General features: G+C 41.2%; 1 protein-coding gene across 1 annotated transcript in view; it reads left to right on the top strand.

Annotated features, from left to right (window-relative positions):
• LOC112953303 (protein cordon-bleu-like) overlaps nt 1-16,212 on the top strand; it is a 73,520-nt gene extending 57,308 nt beyond the window's left edge. Inside the window, exons 5-9 of the mRNA XM_026046330.1 lie at nt 2,608-2,705; nt 4,099-6,146; nt 6,858-6,977; nt 10,084-10,332; nt 15,480-16,212. Coding sequence (XP_025902115.1) covers nt 2,608-2,705; nt 4,099-6,146; nt 6,858-6,977; nt 10,084-10,332; nt 15,480-15,497 — 2,533 coding nt within the window. The 3' untranslated portion in view covers nt 15,498-16,212. The remainder of the gene's footprint in view (nt 1-2,607; nt 2,706-4,098; nt 6,147-6,857; nt 6,978-10,083; nt 10,333-15,479) is intronic.
• The last annotated feature ends 1,112 nt before the right edge of the window (nt 16,213-17,324 follow it).

The raw sequence follows: 17,324 nt of genomic DNA, 5'->3' as shown, positions 1-17,324 counted from the left end.
AAAGTATAACAAAAAGGCAACTTCTCAGATTGCAAATTTCATGTGGTCTCCAACCGAGTGAGTGACTGCAGTGTGGCAGCCTGAGCAGGCCGGGTTGGCGAGGGGACTGTGAAGGCAGGAGATGGAGTAGCTCTGCTCCCGCCTGTGCTCTTGCAGGGATCCCTGCTGATCTCCATGAGGGGAGCGAGCAGGCTCCCAGAGCCTACGCCAAACGCTCCCCAGGGCTTTATTTTTAGCGCCTTGGATTTTACGAGAAAAGCAGCCTAAAGGTTATCAAGTTCTTCCCTGAGTCCAAAAAAGTATGTGTGAGAAAACGCCACTGGTAATGTTTACCCAGAATGTAAAATGCGGTATCAGAATAAGTCTTGTATTTTTCTTGGATTCCAGCCAAAACAGAGCAGTCAACAAAAGGAAAGTGTATCGGGTCAGAAGGAAAGAAAGCTTTGAAAAGAAATTAGAGGTCCTTTTGTTTTCCATTTCCAAATACTTTTGTGTGAGACAATCTTTTTAGGTGTATTTATATACCCTGGGAGCTACTGGAAACAACCAGACTTTCACCCCACAAAGCACGTATCACTCTGTATATCTTAACTTGGTTTTAAGGATTTCAAGAAGAGCTCTATGGCTAATGTGTACATGCTGACTTAGTTACTTTTTAGGTGAATGTGGAGCTGTATTGAGCAATAGCTCTTTCAAGGACTTGGCAATGCAGAAGAAAAGGTCTGCTTTTTCTGATGCTCCATGCGTAAGAGAAAAACAAAAATTCCTGCATTTTCACTGCATTGTTCTCTCCCTCCGAAAACTTATGTGAATTGGGTGTTATTATCCTAGTTGTCTAGATAAGGAGATTGAAGCCAAGATTGAGAAGCAGGTTATGTGTAGTGGCTGCATAGCTTCACAGAGGATAATAAAAGAAACCGCTGTTGCCTGTTGCACCCATCAAAAAGTTAATTTTGCCTAAAAGAATCATTGAAAGATTTCCATTGATTTAAGGGAGGAAGGAGTCAGTTAGCTCAATGAACCCATACTGCCTCTTTGGACCCAGGAATCCCTGTTCCTAGATAAATTGCCCATGAAATTCTCAAGTACATAGGTTTCATTACCTCCAGAAGAAAGCCCTATCCTGGCCAGTCCAGTACTGTGGGCTTTGGCCGTATTTTAGAGTGCTGGTGCAAAGGACAAAAGCCTGTAATGAGGTACCAAAAAGATGGTGATCTGTCAGAACCTTCATGAATTTCAGCCTCATTCGCTGGTAGGTGCAGGCTTACATGCTTTGCTTCCAAGATTTTCTCAAGTGTCATGCGAGCACTGTAACCGCAAGCAGCTTCTGCATAACAGCTTAGAGAGAGAGTTTTGGTGCATAGTCCGTACTTTGCTTCCAGCTGTGGACAAGCTGGAGGCAAAGCCACCACTGCAAAGCAGTATTTGCCCTCCACACTCGATAGCTGTGCTTAGCTGCTATCCAAGCAGGATGATTTTCTTCTCCCCCAAAAAAACATTTTTCAAGTTTGCGAATAATTATTTTTAAATTCACTTGTAGGAAAACAAATATTTTTTATTAATTTTGTAAAAGTTTTAACTGCAGAACCACTACAAAGTTGGATTGGTTCTTTTCTGACCCCTTCAGTTTGAGAGATTTGTTTGCCAAACTTCTGTGCCAGTCCCAGCACTGCATTAAGCTTAGATCTTCTTGACAGGTTGCTCAGATGAGTGATCTCATTGATGGGGTGTGTATGTATACATTAGAGTACAGTAGGATTAGAGTCCTCCAGTGCTTGTTACCTCCTTTGGAGACTTTGGCTGATTTTGCCTTTTCAGTTTTGGAAGATTTCCTTGCAGGTGTGGTTTACTATTTTTACTGACCCAGCATGCATGAACTCACCTTTTTAAGTTAAAGGGAGGTAACTGCAAGTAGAAGAAGAGGCAGGCTCTAAGAGTGTGTTCGCTTATTTAAGTGTAAAAGGAATATGGAAAGGAGAAGTGGATGCAGTGCAACGGGGAAAAAAGAAATATATATATATATATATATATACATATACACATATGTATATAGGTCAATATGTGGTTTCATCTACTCCTGTGACCAGGGGAAAAAAAAAAAAAAAAAAAAGACTCCAAAAAAGAGGAAGCTCCAGGGGTTATTTTAAATCAGTGACAGGAAATGTCCCTGAAATTTAGTTTGGATCTCAAAGGACAGCAGCAAAAGAGCATTTCATAACATCTCGCAGGTGAAGGGCTTGATCTTGAAAAGGGCAAAGTTGCTTTGCCAGATCAGAGTTGGTTGAGGTGTGGTTCGAATGGAAAATTATATTGTCAATAGCCTAATCACAAGGGCAAAATTTAGATGTAGAGTCACACATGAAAATGTTTTGACTGCAAGTGAGGCACAGGTAACGGGGAAAAGTTGGCCTCCCAATGTGAAATCTTTATTACTTCATTTCATTACAGTACCAGCTTTTTGGCAGTAAACCAAACCCTAAACTCTAACCCTAATGTCCTAGTGACTGTCACACCCAGCGTGCTGGGCACCACCGAGACCCTCCTATTTCAGAACAGAGCCGCACTGCAAAACTAGACCTAACCTTGCCTTTTTGTCCCTTGCCATAGAGATGAGGAGAGTGCTCCCAGCTCGCGTGACGGCGAGGACTCGCTCCTCGCTGCTCAGCTCCAGCAGACGCTGGCTGACCTGGACGAAGACCTGGAAGGTAGGTACGGGAGAGGGTCGCCTCAGAAGTACGATGGAGCTGAGTGCAGGCAGGAGGTGCCGAGGCAAACGCTGCTCTGAGAGGCCCACACGTTTCTCAACGAGGTGCTGGGGAGCAGCTCGCGGTGCAGGGGCAGAAGGTGGTGCCATCCAAGGGACCGCTTTGAGGTTGTCTCTGGGACAGGTCACCCTGCACATACAAGCTATGAGTGTTTTGGGGCTGCTGCATCAGGCTGTCACTGCATGTCAGTGTTTGCTGCCAGAAGGAAATGCAAAGCAATTCATGGGCACGTTTTATGGGTCAAATTTGGTACAACTTAGTTCACTTTGGTGAAGCTGAACCAGTAATAAACTTGGTTCTGTGTTTCATGAATAGTGCCTCTTCTTGTACTTCGTCAAAATGAAGTGGAGAAGAGGGGATTTTTGTACCTCATGCTTCCCCTGCATTAGCAGTCGTGTACTCTAAAGTGCTTTAAAGCTAAAAATAGAAAATACTGACCAGAAACAGTGGAAAGAGATCAAATGCTATCACAAGTCAGTATCGATCCTCTCTTTTACCTGCTGCTAATGACAATACTTCACTGTTAACAGTTGTCACCAACTGGTAGTGAATGCTTTTTTAAAAAAAGTCTTTATTTTAGTACTTTTGCAGTGAATTTGATTATGATTTAATTTCTCTGAGTAGTCTAACACTGAAATTCCTTTAACTTCTCTGTTGTAACCCTTGATTTATGCCAGCAAATTTGAGAAATGAGTTAAGCTTCTTGCACAATGAAGCTTCTTGGGTCGCTGGTAACGAAGGGTGAGAAGAACAGAGTTAAAAATACGAGTGCTGCCTCTTTGTTTGCTTGCTCAAGGAAATCCTTCAGCTGGGCTGTTATTACTAACCAGGTCTGGGAAACATAATTTGGAGTTGCTTGCTGTTTCTCAGAAATGTTTCTCCTTCAGTGTCATGTGGTGAAATGTTTATCACTGGGAGAAGTTAGTCAAAGATAAGGTATGAACAATAGATTAAATTCTGCTTTCAGCTGTATTTGTATTTTTCCCACTGGCTGAAGAGGGAGGACTGCAGGAATATTTGCCTGATCCTAATCAGTAACCAGACAGCAAAAGGAAAAAGATTCTTTTCTCTTTCTCTCTTTTTTTTTTCTTTTTTTGTAGTACAGACATGCACATATATGTATATACATATGTATGCGTATATAGACACAATATATATGCACATACATGCATATGTGTGTATGTATATATACATACATACACATATACATTTTTTTTTCCTATTAATTTTACTGGAACTCAAATTGGATTAGTTTGTATTAGCTGTTTGTGTAATCTAATGTGATATTGCCTAAATATTACCTGCGTGTACTTCTTTCGTGTTTATTTTGCAGCTGTGGAGAACATAAGCAACTCTGACTTCGAGTATGTTACTGAGGCATTGAGCCCACATGCTAGGACAGTTGAGGCTGCTCAAGATATTACGGTTTCTGTTCCAGTAACAATCATAGATGAAGATGCAGAAGTTAACATCCCTAGATCTGCTGGAAATCAAGAGATGAGGAGTTCAGAAAATATTTCAGCTGACTCAGTTAATGCTGGGAACTTTAACAATAAAAACAACAATGCAGGTTCCTTTGATAAGGGACATATAAGTGGTGGATCTATATGTGTTTCCAAGGACTTGGATCAGCATCATCAACAACCTTCTGAAAATGAATTTGATAACTTGCCTGTGGAGCAGAGGAGAGATATGTTTGAATCACTCACCTCTTCCTTTGAAAAAAAAAGTGAAAAGAACTTAAAACTGGAGCCCCCGCCTAAACCTAATGCAAAGTCCGAGGAATATAAATCTAAGCCGATTCCATCTTACTCCAAGGCCACAACTGAAATCAGTACAGCAAAAGAGAAAAAAAATCCATTTAAGGATTGTAGCAAAAGGGAAAGACCTCTGAAAAAAAGTAAATCAGAATTAGAAATCAAACAATTACCAACAAAAAGAAATGAAGAGAAGGTAGAAGAAATCCCTTCAACACCCACATGGTGTCATCGTGTCCAGCATACAGGAACAAGTTATGAACCGAAAATGGGTTTGACAACCTTTAAAGTTGTTCCTCCAAAACCTGAAGTAAAGCATTTTGATAGAGGAGTCTCCCTCTCCACAGGTGCCATTAAAATTGATGAACTGGGCAATCTCATAACCCCAAATGCTGGTAGCAATAAGAGCACATCAGGTACTACTAGTCTCACTATTGATGAAAGTGAGGAAATTCCTCTTGGGAAAGTGAAGGAGTTCTGGAGGTCAAATTCTATGGAAAAGCAAAGTGATGACTCTGCAGAGCATCTTCTTAAAAAGTCAGCAGTCACCACAAACTCTAAAACATCCTTTACTCTAAAACATGAACACAAACCTGTCTGTCTTGTAGCTCCAAAACCTGCAGCACCACAAACTGTTACTTCCCAGGTAGGTGAAAGACAGTTTGAAAATGAAAAGACCAAACCACCTCTTCCAGCCACACAGTCTCAAGTAAAACCATTAGTGGCCCCAGCCATTAATAAAGACAAGGCGGAGCTTCCATTTCTAAAGCCGCATAGGAGGACTTCAAGTCAATATGTTGCCTCTGCCATTGCAAAACACATCAACCTACCTACCTTTAAGTCTGACTCCACAGAATATCATGAGAAAGAAGAAAATAAGCCTGGGGCAGGTGAGGTTAAAACTGAAGGAGAACTTTTCCCAAAGAGATGTATTATTGTGGCCAAATACAGCCCTGTGGAAACAGATTCAGCAGAAACAAGAGAGCCACCTTCAAATGTTTTTGCTTCCAGTCTAAAAGTATCACACAGGTTTACACCTGGTGATAATTCTGGAGTAGAGAACAAAACAGTTAACATCAGGGCACCAAATCAAGCAACTCCTAGTTTCTATAAAAAGAATGGCAGTGTCCCACTTAGTAAATCCTCTTCAAAGGATAACAACGCTGCAGAAGATGATCACAGTTTAAGCAGCAAGCAAAATATAGTAGAGAAAAAAATGCATCTTTTGTTGGACCAGAAATGTGAGACTTTGAACCATACTAATTCAGCCCCATCCCTGAAGTCACCTGATCTCCAGGCTGTCCCACCCTTTTCCAGCTCGTCTCTGCGGGCCAGTAAATGGCCTCCCACCGGCAGCCTGCAGGCCGGTTGTTCCAAAGCAGCTTGGCCCGAGCCGAGCGGCGCGGCCGCCAGCAGCCACGCGGAGTCCGAGCGGGAGGACAAGCACGACGGTCTGGCTGCTGGTGCTGTCGCCGAGGCAGATGTCAACGTTCAGACCAACATCTTCGGACCAAAGAAGAAGTTCAAGCCCGTTGTGCAGAAACCCATCCCTAAAGACACGTCCCTGCACAGTGCCCTGATGGAAGCAATCCAGACAGCAGGGGGAAAGGAGAAACTCAGAAAGGTAACACGGAGGCTCCATTGAGCCTGTGCAGCTGCAGAAGTTTTAGTTTGCACCATCAGACATCAGCTGGTTTGTAAACGCTGGTGAGCTGCAGGGCACATGGCATTTGAAAAAAAAAAGTGTATAATGGCAAAATGCAGACCAAAGTCTTGGTGATGCTGCGTGTCCTGTGCATTAGGCAATGCTGGTGCTTCTGCACTAGCAAGGAGATTGAGAGGGTGCACAGATGCAGCTTAGCAGAGAGGTAATTGAGATTAGCCCAGGAACCCAGCTCACATTTCTCTGTGTTATATAAAAGCAATAAAACTTGTAAAAGTTTGTTGTAAAACTGTCTGGTGAAAACTTGTAAATATCTGTAAAGGAAAGAAAATTACGTTTTGTGTTAATTTGGTGATACTCATTTGTTGCTAAAGCTCAGGAGATATGAGACTACATCTGCACACACAGCATTACTCACTGGAATCTACATATATCCTTATCAGTTAGGGGGAATAAGGATTCATTGAATTATAGAATCACTATGGTTGGAAAAGACCTTGAGGATCAAGTCCAACCGTAAACACATCACCACCATGCCTACTAAATGCAGCCCTGAAAGAAAACAGACTGATTAGTCTCCATAGCTTGGTTTTTGGTGCATGCACTAAAATACTTTCAAGAGTGTTTGTCTCTAAGTAAATACCTAGCAAGGTTATTGTTTTTATATTCTAGATTTCAGACACTGCGTTAAACGGAAGTCAGAAGAAACCCTCATATGTTGAGCCAGAGAACGAGCGCTCAGCCCTGCTGGCAGCCATCAGAGGCCACAGTGGCACCTCGAAGCTGAAAAAGGTAAGAAACAGTGGTCTTGTAACTGCAGTCTGCACTTATATAGTTTTAAAATTTATAAACCTTCAGTTTATATCCAAAACTTTTGGATATATCTTGGAATTACACAAAATGAAGTTGTCTTGCAGGGAGAAAAGCGTAGGGGCAAATATTATGATAAAAAAGAGAACTGACTTGCACAAATAATATAGTGGGTCAGGTTATGTCCTCTGCTACAGAAGTTACTCTCTTTGAAATTTTATGCCCAGTACTGAGAGAGAATCATGTGTACATCCAAGTGAATTAAAGAGAATGCACGTGAAGGCACCAGATCATCATTGGTTTCAGATATTTAGGTGCTTTTTGCGCCTTAAGAGTGTGTGGTTATTTGTATTGCCTACTGTATGCATCCTATCACAGTTACCTTAAAACACATTATGATTACTTCACACGTGCTTCATGAGTTAGGTTCATATAAAGTTTTGCATCAATACAGTCTGGGAACTGAAATGCTGGAGAGCAGCTCTGCAGAGAGGGACCTGGGCATCGTGGTGAACAGCAAGTTGACCATGAGGCAGCCGTGTGCCCTGGTGGCCAAGAAGGCCAATGGGATCCTGGGGTGCATTAAGAAGAGCATCTCCAGCAGGTCGAGAGAGGTGATCGTCCCCCTATACACAGCCCTGGTGAGGCCACATCTGGAGACAGTGTCCAGTTCTGGGCTCCCCAGGATAAGAGGGACGTGGAGCTGCTGGAGAGACTGGAGAGAGTGCAGCGCAGGGCTATGAGGCCTAGATCAGAGGCCTGGAACATCTGCCCTGTGAGCAAAGGCTGAGGGAGCTGGGCCTGTTCAGCCTGAGGAAGAGAAGGCTGAGGGGGGACCTGATCAGCGTGTATAAATACCTCAAGGGAGGCAGTGAGGAGGAGGGGGCCGGCCTCTTTTCAGTGGTGGCCAGTGATAGGACTAGAGGAAACAGCCACAAGCTGAGGCACCAAAAGTTCCACAGGAACTTAAGGAAAAATTTCTTGACAGTGAGGGTGACAGAGTCCTGGAACAGGCTGCTCAGGGAGGTTGTGGAGTCTCCTTCTCTGGAGATCTTCAAGACCTGCTTGGATGCAGCCCTGTGCCACATGCTCTGTGTGACCCTGCCAGTACAGAGAGGTTGGACTAGATGATCTCTAAAGGTCCCTTCCAACCTCTGTGACTCTAAGCAATGGATGCTGATGGAAAATCTCAAATTCTTTTCCGCTGTAGCAGGATGGTTTCTTCTGTCTTGAGGTCTGACCTAACCATTAAAACATCTCCTATTTCCAGTAGCCAAAGCCTGCATTGTTCTAGCCTCAGTTTTTCCTCAGTTCACTAATCAAGCCGAAGATGTGTTTTTGGCAGGGAGTCTCCCATTTCCCTCATGCAATGACTCAGACCATTAACGCACCCAGATAGTTGGCATGAGATTGAATTGTCCTTTTCTGTGTGAGGGCATTACTCCTTCCCTCTAAGCGATTCCAAGTGTCTGCAGCCTGTGCTGCCCATAGGGAACAGCCTTCTGTGAGCCTGAGAGTGGAATATGCTGCTAGGGGCAGTAAAGGATCGGCAACCTCTTGATCAAGGATGTGTCACAGCCATCTCCACACATGCTTAATTGCATTTTGCATTCATTTGGCACAAATGCAAGTTTGTGTGAAAGAAGATTTGAGAATGAAGTGGTGTTACTTTATCACGGAGACTTTTTGAAATACTTTTCTCCAGCAGAGAAGCTTTCAGCATCATTTGAAAGGAAGTTGCTTAGATACTGTACTTTTTTTTTTCCTCCTCCACACACAACATATCACCTGTGCTAGTTAAAGCACCGTGGTTATATGTGTTCAGGGCTTGGGTACAGATATGCTGTGATGGAAGGACCATCCCTTCAATGTCATCTGAGATGATCATATCCTACCTGACATGACTCCATGCTCATGTATTTGTATATGCAGTGAGGGGACAGAATGTAGGAGCTCTCTCAATTTGGGTTGCTTGATGGGAAAATGAATCCGTTTTCATTTTTTCACTAGAGAGATATTGTGTCTCATTTTCCTGGTAAAGGGAATGGTAACGTATTTGCTGGTAAACTTCCCATTTTCCACATGATTCAAATAATTTTAATTCACAGATTCACAGAATGGTTGAGGTTGGAAGGGACCTCCAGAGATCACCTAGTCCAAACCCCCTGCTCCAGCAGGGACACCCAGAGCACAGGCCATAGGGTGGCATCCGTAATGGGTTTGGGAGACCTCCAGAGAAGGAGACTCCACAACCTCTGTTGGCAGCCTGTGCCAGGGCTCTGTCACCCTCACAAGGGTAATGACTACAGCTTGATTATGATTACTGGTAGTAACATTATTAAGAACAAAAGTATTTCTTGAGGCAGTTGGAGGAAAATCTGGCTTAGTCTGAATGATTGCCTGCTCCACCTGCATGCATTTAAACAAAAACAAACTTCCACATAAGTTTCATGTAGGAATTCTTAGGTTCAGAAATTCTGCAGAAACCCTTACAAGAGCAACCAATAGTTTTCTTTGCTATATGCTTTCACATAGTTCTCTCTCTTTGTTTTTTTTTTCAGTAAGGCCAGAAATTTTAGATTTAATACCTTTCTTCCCCGTCTTTTCTGTGTTTTTTTTTTCTTTCAATGAAGCCAAGTCCCAAAAGCATAGCTGTTGAAGAGCCTCGCTCCCATCTCAAATTATTTCTGCAGCCCCTACTGCTAAAAGTAACCAGATTTCTGGGTGGCTACTGCAGCTTTAATATATGTTCCTAATTCCAAAAATCTTTGTGGTTGCTTCCAAGTCCAGCTCCCCGTCTGTTACCTTACATGCCAAGAAGAGTTACAGGATGCTGAAGCTCACAGTAAATAGAGATTGAGTTTCTGAGACAGAGTCAGTGCCAAATCCTTGATGCTGGTAATCAGCCTAGCTGAATGATGTGAGTGAGTAGTAACAGATGTTCAGCCCTATGAGCAAACGAAAGTTCTACGTGCTTTTTATCATTCAAGCAAAGTTAAATTGGGATACTAAAGTTAAATGCATCAAATAATTACGATTTGGTCTTGCTTTGATATTAATCACTGCCTTTCTACTGCATTATGAACAGATCTCCTCAGTGGCCTCTGAAGAACTGCAGAGTTTTAGGAATGCAGAACTGTCCTTGCAAAAAGCAGAAGACCATCAGGAAGAGCAGCTTTGTATCCCACCACCTCCCACACAGCCACCACCTCCTGCACCACCATCAGCAGCAACAGCTCCAAAATCCTCTGTGCCTGCTGCAGCTGACCCTGCTGAGGCAAGGCAAGCCCTAATGGAGGCCATTCGCTCTGGTGCTGGAGCAGCAAAGTTAAAAAAGGTAAATGTACTTTTATATTTTTAGCCTTTTGGAGGAAATAATTTGAGCATGCTGCTCTGAGAGCTGTTTTTAAGCTTAGCCACACATTTCTTTCTGTCACCATCAGAAGGTGTGCGTACTGTGTTTTATTTAGCTGAGTCAAGGATAAGGAGCAAGTATCAAGCCTTTGGACAACTCTTAAAACACATTTTTGAAAGAGTACTTCTCCTCTTTAGAAAGCCAAATCATGCCTGTGCAACCATATGAATATGCCAATACCTATTTCTTATAAAAGAGAACATTAAGAGCATTCATTTTAGAAAACTTTTGTGTATACGTGTGTGCCCTTTGCCATTTTCAGGAACCTGAGACATGCTGTATGTCCTTTAGACATGGAGAGGTCAGATATGAAACCCAGACTTTCCCTAGCCATTTTTTTTCCTGCTTCCACAAACCTGAAACAAATTTAGACATAATTGTCTCCTGATTTCAGCAGTGTGTGGAAGACTTTGAGACACACGAGCTTAGACGGCATGTGTTGAGAGCCGTCAGTAAAGCTGTGACATCCTTTTAATGTCTACCTGAACTTTATCAATTGGATGATTCATGTTTCTCTTTTGTGGTCAACTATGGATAAACCAACTTCTACATGGCTAAATGCCATTCTTGCTCAGATGTTAGTGTTGATTTTTTTTTTTTTGAGAAAATTCATTTATATGATTGAGGGGTTTTTTTGTTTTTTGTTTTTTTTGTTTGTTTTTTGTAACCTTGTGTTACACCTCATTTCTGAGTAAAGAGAAGCAAGCATTTTGCCTCTGTGGCATCATCCTAATATTACACTGCAGTATCTAAGAGTGGACTTTGATCCAGAGACTTCATGTAATGTACAAGAACAGATGGAGTTTTCCCAACACGTGATTTAGCTGATGCCAGCTGTAAGTGTGCAAATAGACTTTAACCTTGCTTGCTTATCCTCTTTAAAACAATTCAAAATATATTACCAATTTCAAATATTAAAAAAGGCTAAAAAATCCTGTTTCTGATAAGCCCGAAATTCCACAGTATCACCAGCAATTGCACAAACAAATCAGCTTTTCAGATAAATTTCCATCAGCATAGTAACAGAAATCAGGATGTTCAGTTGTTGTGCACGTGAAAAAAAAGTCTGAATACCAGTAGAAAACTGTAACTTATCAAGAAATAACACTCCAAAGGAGGTTTTCTTTCTCAATATCACCATTTTACAGGAGAAAGAAAAAGAAAAAGTGAATTTGTACATTCAAGAATACCACATGCAGTTCTTTGTTTTCTAGATCTTTTCAAATTCCAAATAGTGTGAACTTTGCTCTTCCAACTGCATGACTGTTGCAGAAGTCCCTGGGGAAGCCATAGCTCTACTCATTAAAATAAGTCTTTATCACATCCTTGGGGATTCATTGTGAAACAGTTAGATAGTCATTGCAATCTACAAAAGTGAGCTTGATATACTGATATATTCTGCTAAATACTGTGCCTGTCTTCTTTCATTTTCAGAACAGAGTAATTTTCAGTACATCTGACATTGAAATGACAAAAGAGTGCATCTTTTCTTGCGTATCTTTTATAAAAATGAGAGGCATTTTGTCCAAAGACAGAGCAAGTTTTTCTTGTTATTGTGCTGTCCTTCATTATATTGGATATGCAAGCTAAGTCTTGTATATGCCAAAGGCATCATATCATTCTGACATCTGAGATCCCATGCCCTTGATCATTTATAAAAGTAAAAATGTCAGATTTCCCAGAATTTCTATCCAGTGTCTATTAATATTTCTCCTAGATTATTGTGTTAAATAAGAGCCAATTTCTGATCTTTTCTGCAGTTGGGCAGCTTATGGCAGCAAAAGTTGACTTTATAGAGAATATATGATATCATATCAGGGCTTTCTTCTTTTATAGCTGTGGAACATGACTGCAACGAGTACTGACTTTTTGGTAGACAGTGGCTGGTGTATGGTTTTTTTCGGGGCAAAAGCAAATGTTTTTCTTTATTTTGCATCCTCTGTCTAAAATCTGTGATGTCTTCATGTGGAGGTGTAAGTCCAGAGCCATTTTTTTTTTTTACTAGGCTGCCTGTTAGGTTTTAGTTGCAATGAGCAGATAACAGTCTACATAGTTAAATCTTTTAGTGGCATGTTTTTCTCCTCCATTGTCTTCTGTAAGCTTTCTGGAACAAGGGCTTCTGATGGTGAAGTAATTTAGTTAGCTAATATTGTGGAGAACTGGGAAAGATCTGCATTGCTTAGTTATGTATGACTCAGTTTGCGCTTATTTATGAAGGATTATTTGCAATGGAAGTAGATCAAACGGGACTGTCAGGGGAAGCAAACATGAAAAGCAACCAATTGCCTAGATAAGGAGCATCCCAACAAACATTTGAGCTCTATTAATATCTGTGAAAAGGCAACTCCTCCACTCTACCTCTGATTACACAGCTGTTTGCTAGAGTCATGAACTTTAAGGTTAAAAGATCCACTGTGCAGGAAGGGAGGAGAGAAGTAGCTGCAGGCTGACCCAACCTTGCCGAGGGTCCAGGTCTGCCCCAGGAAGGCTGTAATTGGGTCACCCAAAACAAACCAGGACACAAATACACATTTGAGGGAAAGGCCAAGTATAGGTAAGACAGTATGTGTATAGCACTCCTGGATTTTCTTTAATCCATTTCTTGGACTGCTGTGCCTATTTTGGCAAATAAATCACACTTGATTTTGAAGAAAAGACTTCTGTTTTATTGCACACTCTTGCTGTCCACAGACTCCTGCAGGAGAATTCTTGTGGGTGCCAAGTCCAGCAGAGCTTGCTCAGTAACGTGGTCCATCCACAGTGCAGTGCAGTTCTGGGATGTGCCAGAAGGTGGTTTGGTTAGGAATCCTACCCAAAGGGAATGGAGATAAGGCTGTGTCTCCAGAGTGGTGGCCTTCCTGAGCTAGCAAAGATCTTACAAGTTGCAGTAAATAACCTTTGTTAATTCTCAGAATGGTCTGATGAGGAACCTTGCACATGTTTAACACATCTAAAGTATAACAGTAAGTCTGAGAGATAGCATCCAATGAGGCCACCAGGATCTGTTGCTCTAATGGCATTGGTGGTTAAGTGGCCTCAGAAATGAGCACTTCTTGCTCACAGGGTGTCTCCTTCCCAGCTGCACCATCTGTATGGAGGGAGATCACTTGATCTAGGAAAAAAAGAGCTGATCCAAGACCAGCTCTTCGTTGTACTGAGCAAATTTATGTCGTAGAGTTGTGTCATTTGAGCTTCTCATGTTAAAAGTGATCTAATGTTTTATTTAGATTGTATCGAGCAACTTTTGTCACAAATTCACATACTCATTTCTCTTAGTTCTTAAGCTTTTTGATTCTGTCTTTGCAAATGCAAATGAAACCAGCTAGATTTCTGAAATTCTGTGTACATCACTGCATGTGTATGTTTGTGTCTGTGTAACTTGCCTTGGGATTTACCATCATTATCTGTGAAAAAATTAAACATAACTAACTACACATGCAAATAACCCATTAAATGTCTAGCTGTAGGTGTAGTTGCAGCACAAGCCCATGCAGGACTGAAAATCTTACCAACAAAGAGAAGCTATAAAAGTTGCCTTTGCTTATATGCTGTCTGCTCATCTTAGGTAGAGTTGTACCTGGGTATTTGGTAGAGATACTGCAAGGAAATGTGCCAATACAAAGTGGGGAAAGCAGTGTGCTTATCTCCAAAATAGACTTTTGCTCATGGAAAAACTATTTCTGTTGACTGTGGTACATGGAAGAGACACTCTACAGATTTCACATGTTTTCCAGTTAAGATTAAAGCTGTACCCATCTAAGTAGACGTTTTTATGTTTACTTGCTATAACTCTTAGAATTAATTTGGCTCCATCACAGAATCCACAAACATTCATTGCAGTATTCAGTGTTCAGTCGTATGAACTCTTGATACGTGCAATATATCATTCTCTTGGCAACTAATGGAGCCAGGTAAGATAACTGCAGCGCCCATTGCAATGAATGTCTGGTATATGCTGGCATCATTCCAAGTTGATCTCTAACAAGTGATTCATCGATCTGAATTAAGGCATGTTCGGTGTCTCCTAGGGATCATGGCCAAGTTCTGTGCCTTTATGTCAAGCAGCTGACCACTCTCCTAATATAATCAGGGATATAAAGTTGTGAATGAAGAAATACTATTTCTTACCATTAATGTTTGTAGGTGCAATGACAGAACTTAAAGACCGAGAGTCTTTAAGCCCTTGATACTAGAAATAGGGGAAAGAGGCCTCGCTAAAAAGTTGTTCAAGCTGGATATACAGGTAGTCAAATAAGCCCAGAAAGGGATTTTGGTTCCCATGCAGTGAAATGCAGTCATTTGCATGCTTCTACTCTATTTGAATTGAAAGATAATATTTAATTTGAACTCTTAACCTTGCTATTTATTTTGTACAGTGACATATTTTTCACTAAGAGTAAAGCTTCTGCCGTGGATACCAAGGTCAAAATCCAAAAGTTTTAGCTTGTTCAAAGACGTAGATGCTGTTTAGCTTTTGTGGTGCCCATGCTGTGTGCATCTCTGTGATAGAATCAAAGCACAGTGGGAAGAGCACCCTCGTGTACATGTTCAGTTAAGCATATGCTTTGATGAAATGAAGGCTAGGAAGAAGCATTAAGTTCCAATATTTTAGTTTTATTTTATTAAATTTATTTTTTTTTCATTCAATCACAAAGCAAAGTATTCATCAATTGATTTATATGACCAGCAACAGCTAACCAATACTGAACAGATTTTGACTGTCGGGTCTTTCATACTCACAGCCAGGGTTTGTGTTCAGTCCCCAAAATGAAGGAATTTCACAGAAAAATATGTAACCTACATTCTGGTAATAATGTTACTGCAGCCAAAATGACCTAAGGATGGATGAGGGGTGGGATTTTTAGGGAAGGATGATACCTTTCACTTGGAACAATATACCTGGGGGAAAAAAAAAAAAAAGAAAAAAAAAAGGATAAGCTTTAAGTCTCAAAGAACTGATGAAGAGACTAAGCTTGCAGACAGCCCAGCAGGAGAATGCTTGGTTAACAATGTCAGCAGTTGAAGGTTTAAAAATATCTCAAATGATCATGTGCTTTTCTTTGTTATAGGTCCCTCTGCTCGTTTGAATTGTGTATAAAGAACAGGTAATTGGAAAATCTAACCCCATATGCACCCATAATCATCATTCAAGGTCTGAAGTGGCAAAAACACATCAAGAAGTTTAGTTTATTCTCTTGTCTACAAGCCAAAATAAGTTAATTTTCAGTGTTCCTGCATAATGGTTCTAAGGGAAAAATATGTTGTTCTGCTGTAAAGCTTCTGTGCCAAGGAATTGTGTTTTGCCTCTGAATATTTAAGGTTGCCAATAAACTATTCTTGTTGGCAGGTTAATAAGAGTGTAAACACTGTGCAGTCTTCTGTTAATACTTAATTGTGTTTATGGGCAAAATTAAAAGACTTTTGCTAGCTATCTGAAAAGTAATATTCATTTCAAGTTGTTAAAAGTACGTAACTATTTCAGACTATTTACTTGCATCTTGATTTGGAGAAGAATTATAAGCAATAAGAGGGAAAAAAAGAAACAGAATAAAGATCTATAGGAGTCAATAACAATAGCAAATTTATGGTATATTCTGAAAGACCTAAATTGCCATATGCTGCAGTCACTGTCTTTCATGATTAGGTGGAGTTTATATATCTGCAGCTCTGAGAAAGCAGGTGATCAATGGAGAAGGTGAGACCGCGTGTCTGTTGAGAAGTTACTCACGGGGTATGATGTATAGAGTAGCATATACTGACCCGGGTAGCGCCCACGGCACGTGAAAGATGCCGAGACTCCTTCAGGGATCCGCGCTTGCAGCCGCGGAGGTTCAAGCAGGGGGCTGTGTGGTGGCCCCAGAGCCGAGCTCCCTCCTGCGGGTGGCGGTTGCAGCCGCCGCCGGGACTTGGTCACCGCCCAGGCCCCGCGCGCGCCCTCGCGTTCCCCTTCCGCCGCCGCGGCCTGCTGCCTCGCAAGCGTTCATAGCAGCTGCTTGTACAGAAGGTTGACTACTTTGGTAGTTGTGGTTGTACATACGTTGAAAATATTTTGTTGAATTGAAGGGATTAACTTAAAAAGGACAGCTCAGAATGCTTTTACACATTTCCTGTAATGGAACCGAAGAGGGGGAAGTTTGTACATTTACATTTTTATAATTGCAGACCAGAGAGGAGGTTGGTTCTTTTTTTGAAGCTAAAATTTAAAAACATACAGCTATGTAATGTTGAAAGCAAGAGAATATTTAGCCATCTGCATTTAATATGTCTGTATATTATATATTGTAAAATATTGATGTCTGTTAGTGCCACAAATAAAAACAATCAAAAACTGTTACACGGCTCATGAGACTCTTTTTGCCATTTCTTTTTTCCATTTACAGAAAGAAATTGGAACTAGTGATGAACTTGAGCAAAGCAGGGTGTTGTGTGTAATATCTCAGGTCTAATATAAAGTGTCTCAGGCCAAGAAAGGGCTCTTAACTGATGCTCGAGGAATGCAGCAGAAATGGAAAAATTAAATCAAGATACCTGAACACATTACCATACCATACACATTTTTATATTAATGCAGCATTGCTGAAAGTCCATCCCTTCATCAGGAAATCTAATATATTCTGATTAAGATGCTGTTTCATACCTTGGGATGGATAAGATCACCTTTGTTGGCTGGCAAGCCCTTTTGAGTCTTAAAATCTTCACAGTATGCTTTGCATAGGAAATATTAACATTTTAAAAGTGCCATCAGAGGAAAGGATTCACTCATAACCTTGAACACTGTACAGATAGTCCCACCAGCAGTGATTACAGCTTCCTTGATAAAGTGCTGAATTCACTGCAGTCCCCCTTGCTGCTTTTCTTAGTGCTGTCGGAAGGCTCTGGTTCTGCCTCCCTTACTGATGCCCTTTTAATGCAAT

Source organism: Nothoprocta perdicaria, unplaced genomic scaffold (assembly GCF_003342845.1).
Source record: "Nothoprocta perdicaria isolate Ctin4 unplaced genomic scaffold, notPer1 scaffold_433, whole genome shotgun sequence".
Classification (NCBI taxonomy): domain Eukaryota; kingdom Metazoa; phylum Chordata; class Aves; order Tinamiformes; family Tinamidae; genus Nothoprocta; species Nothoprocta perdicaria.
This window is presented reverse-complemented; position numbering and strand designations above follow the sequence as displayed.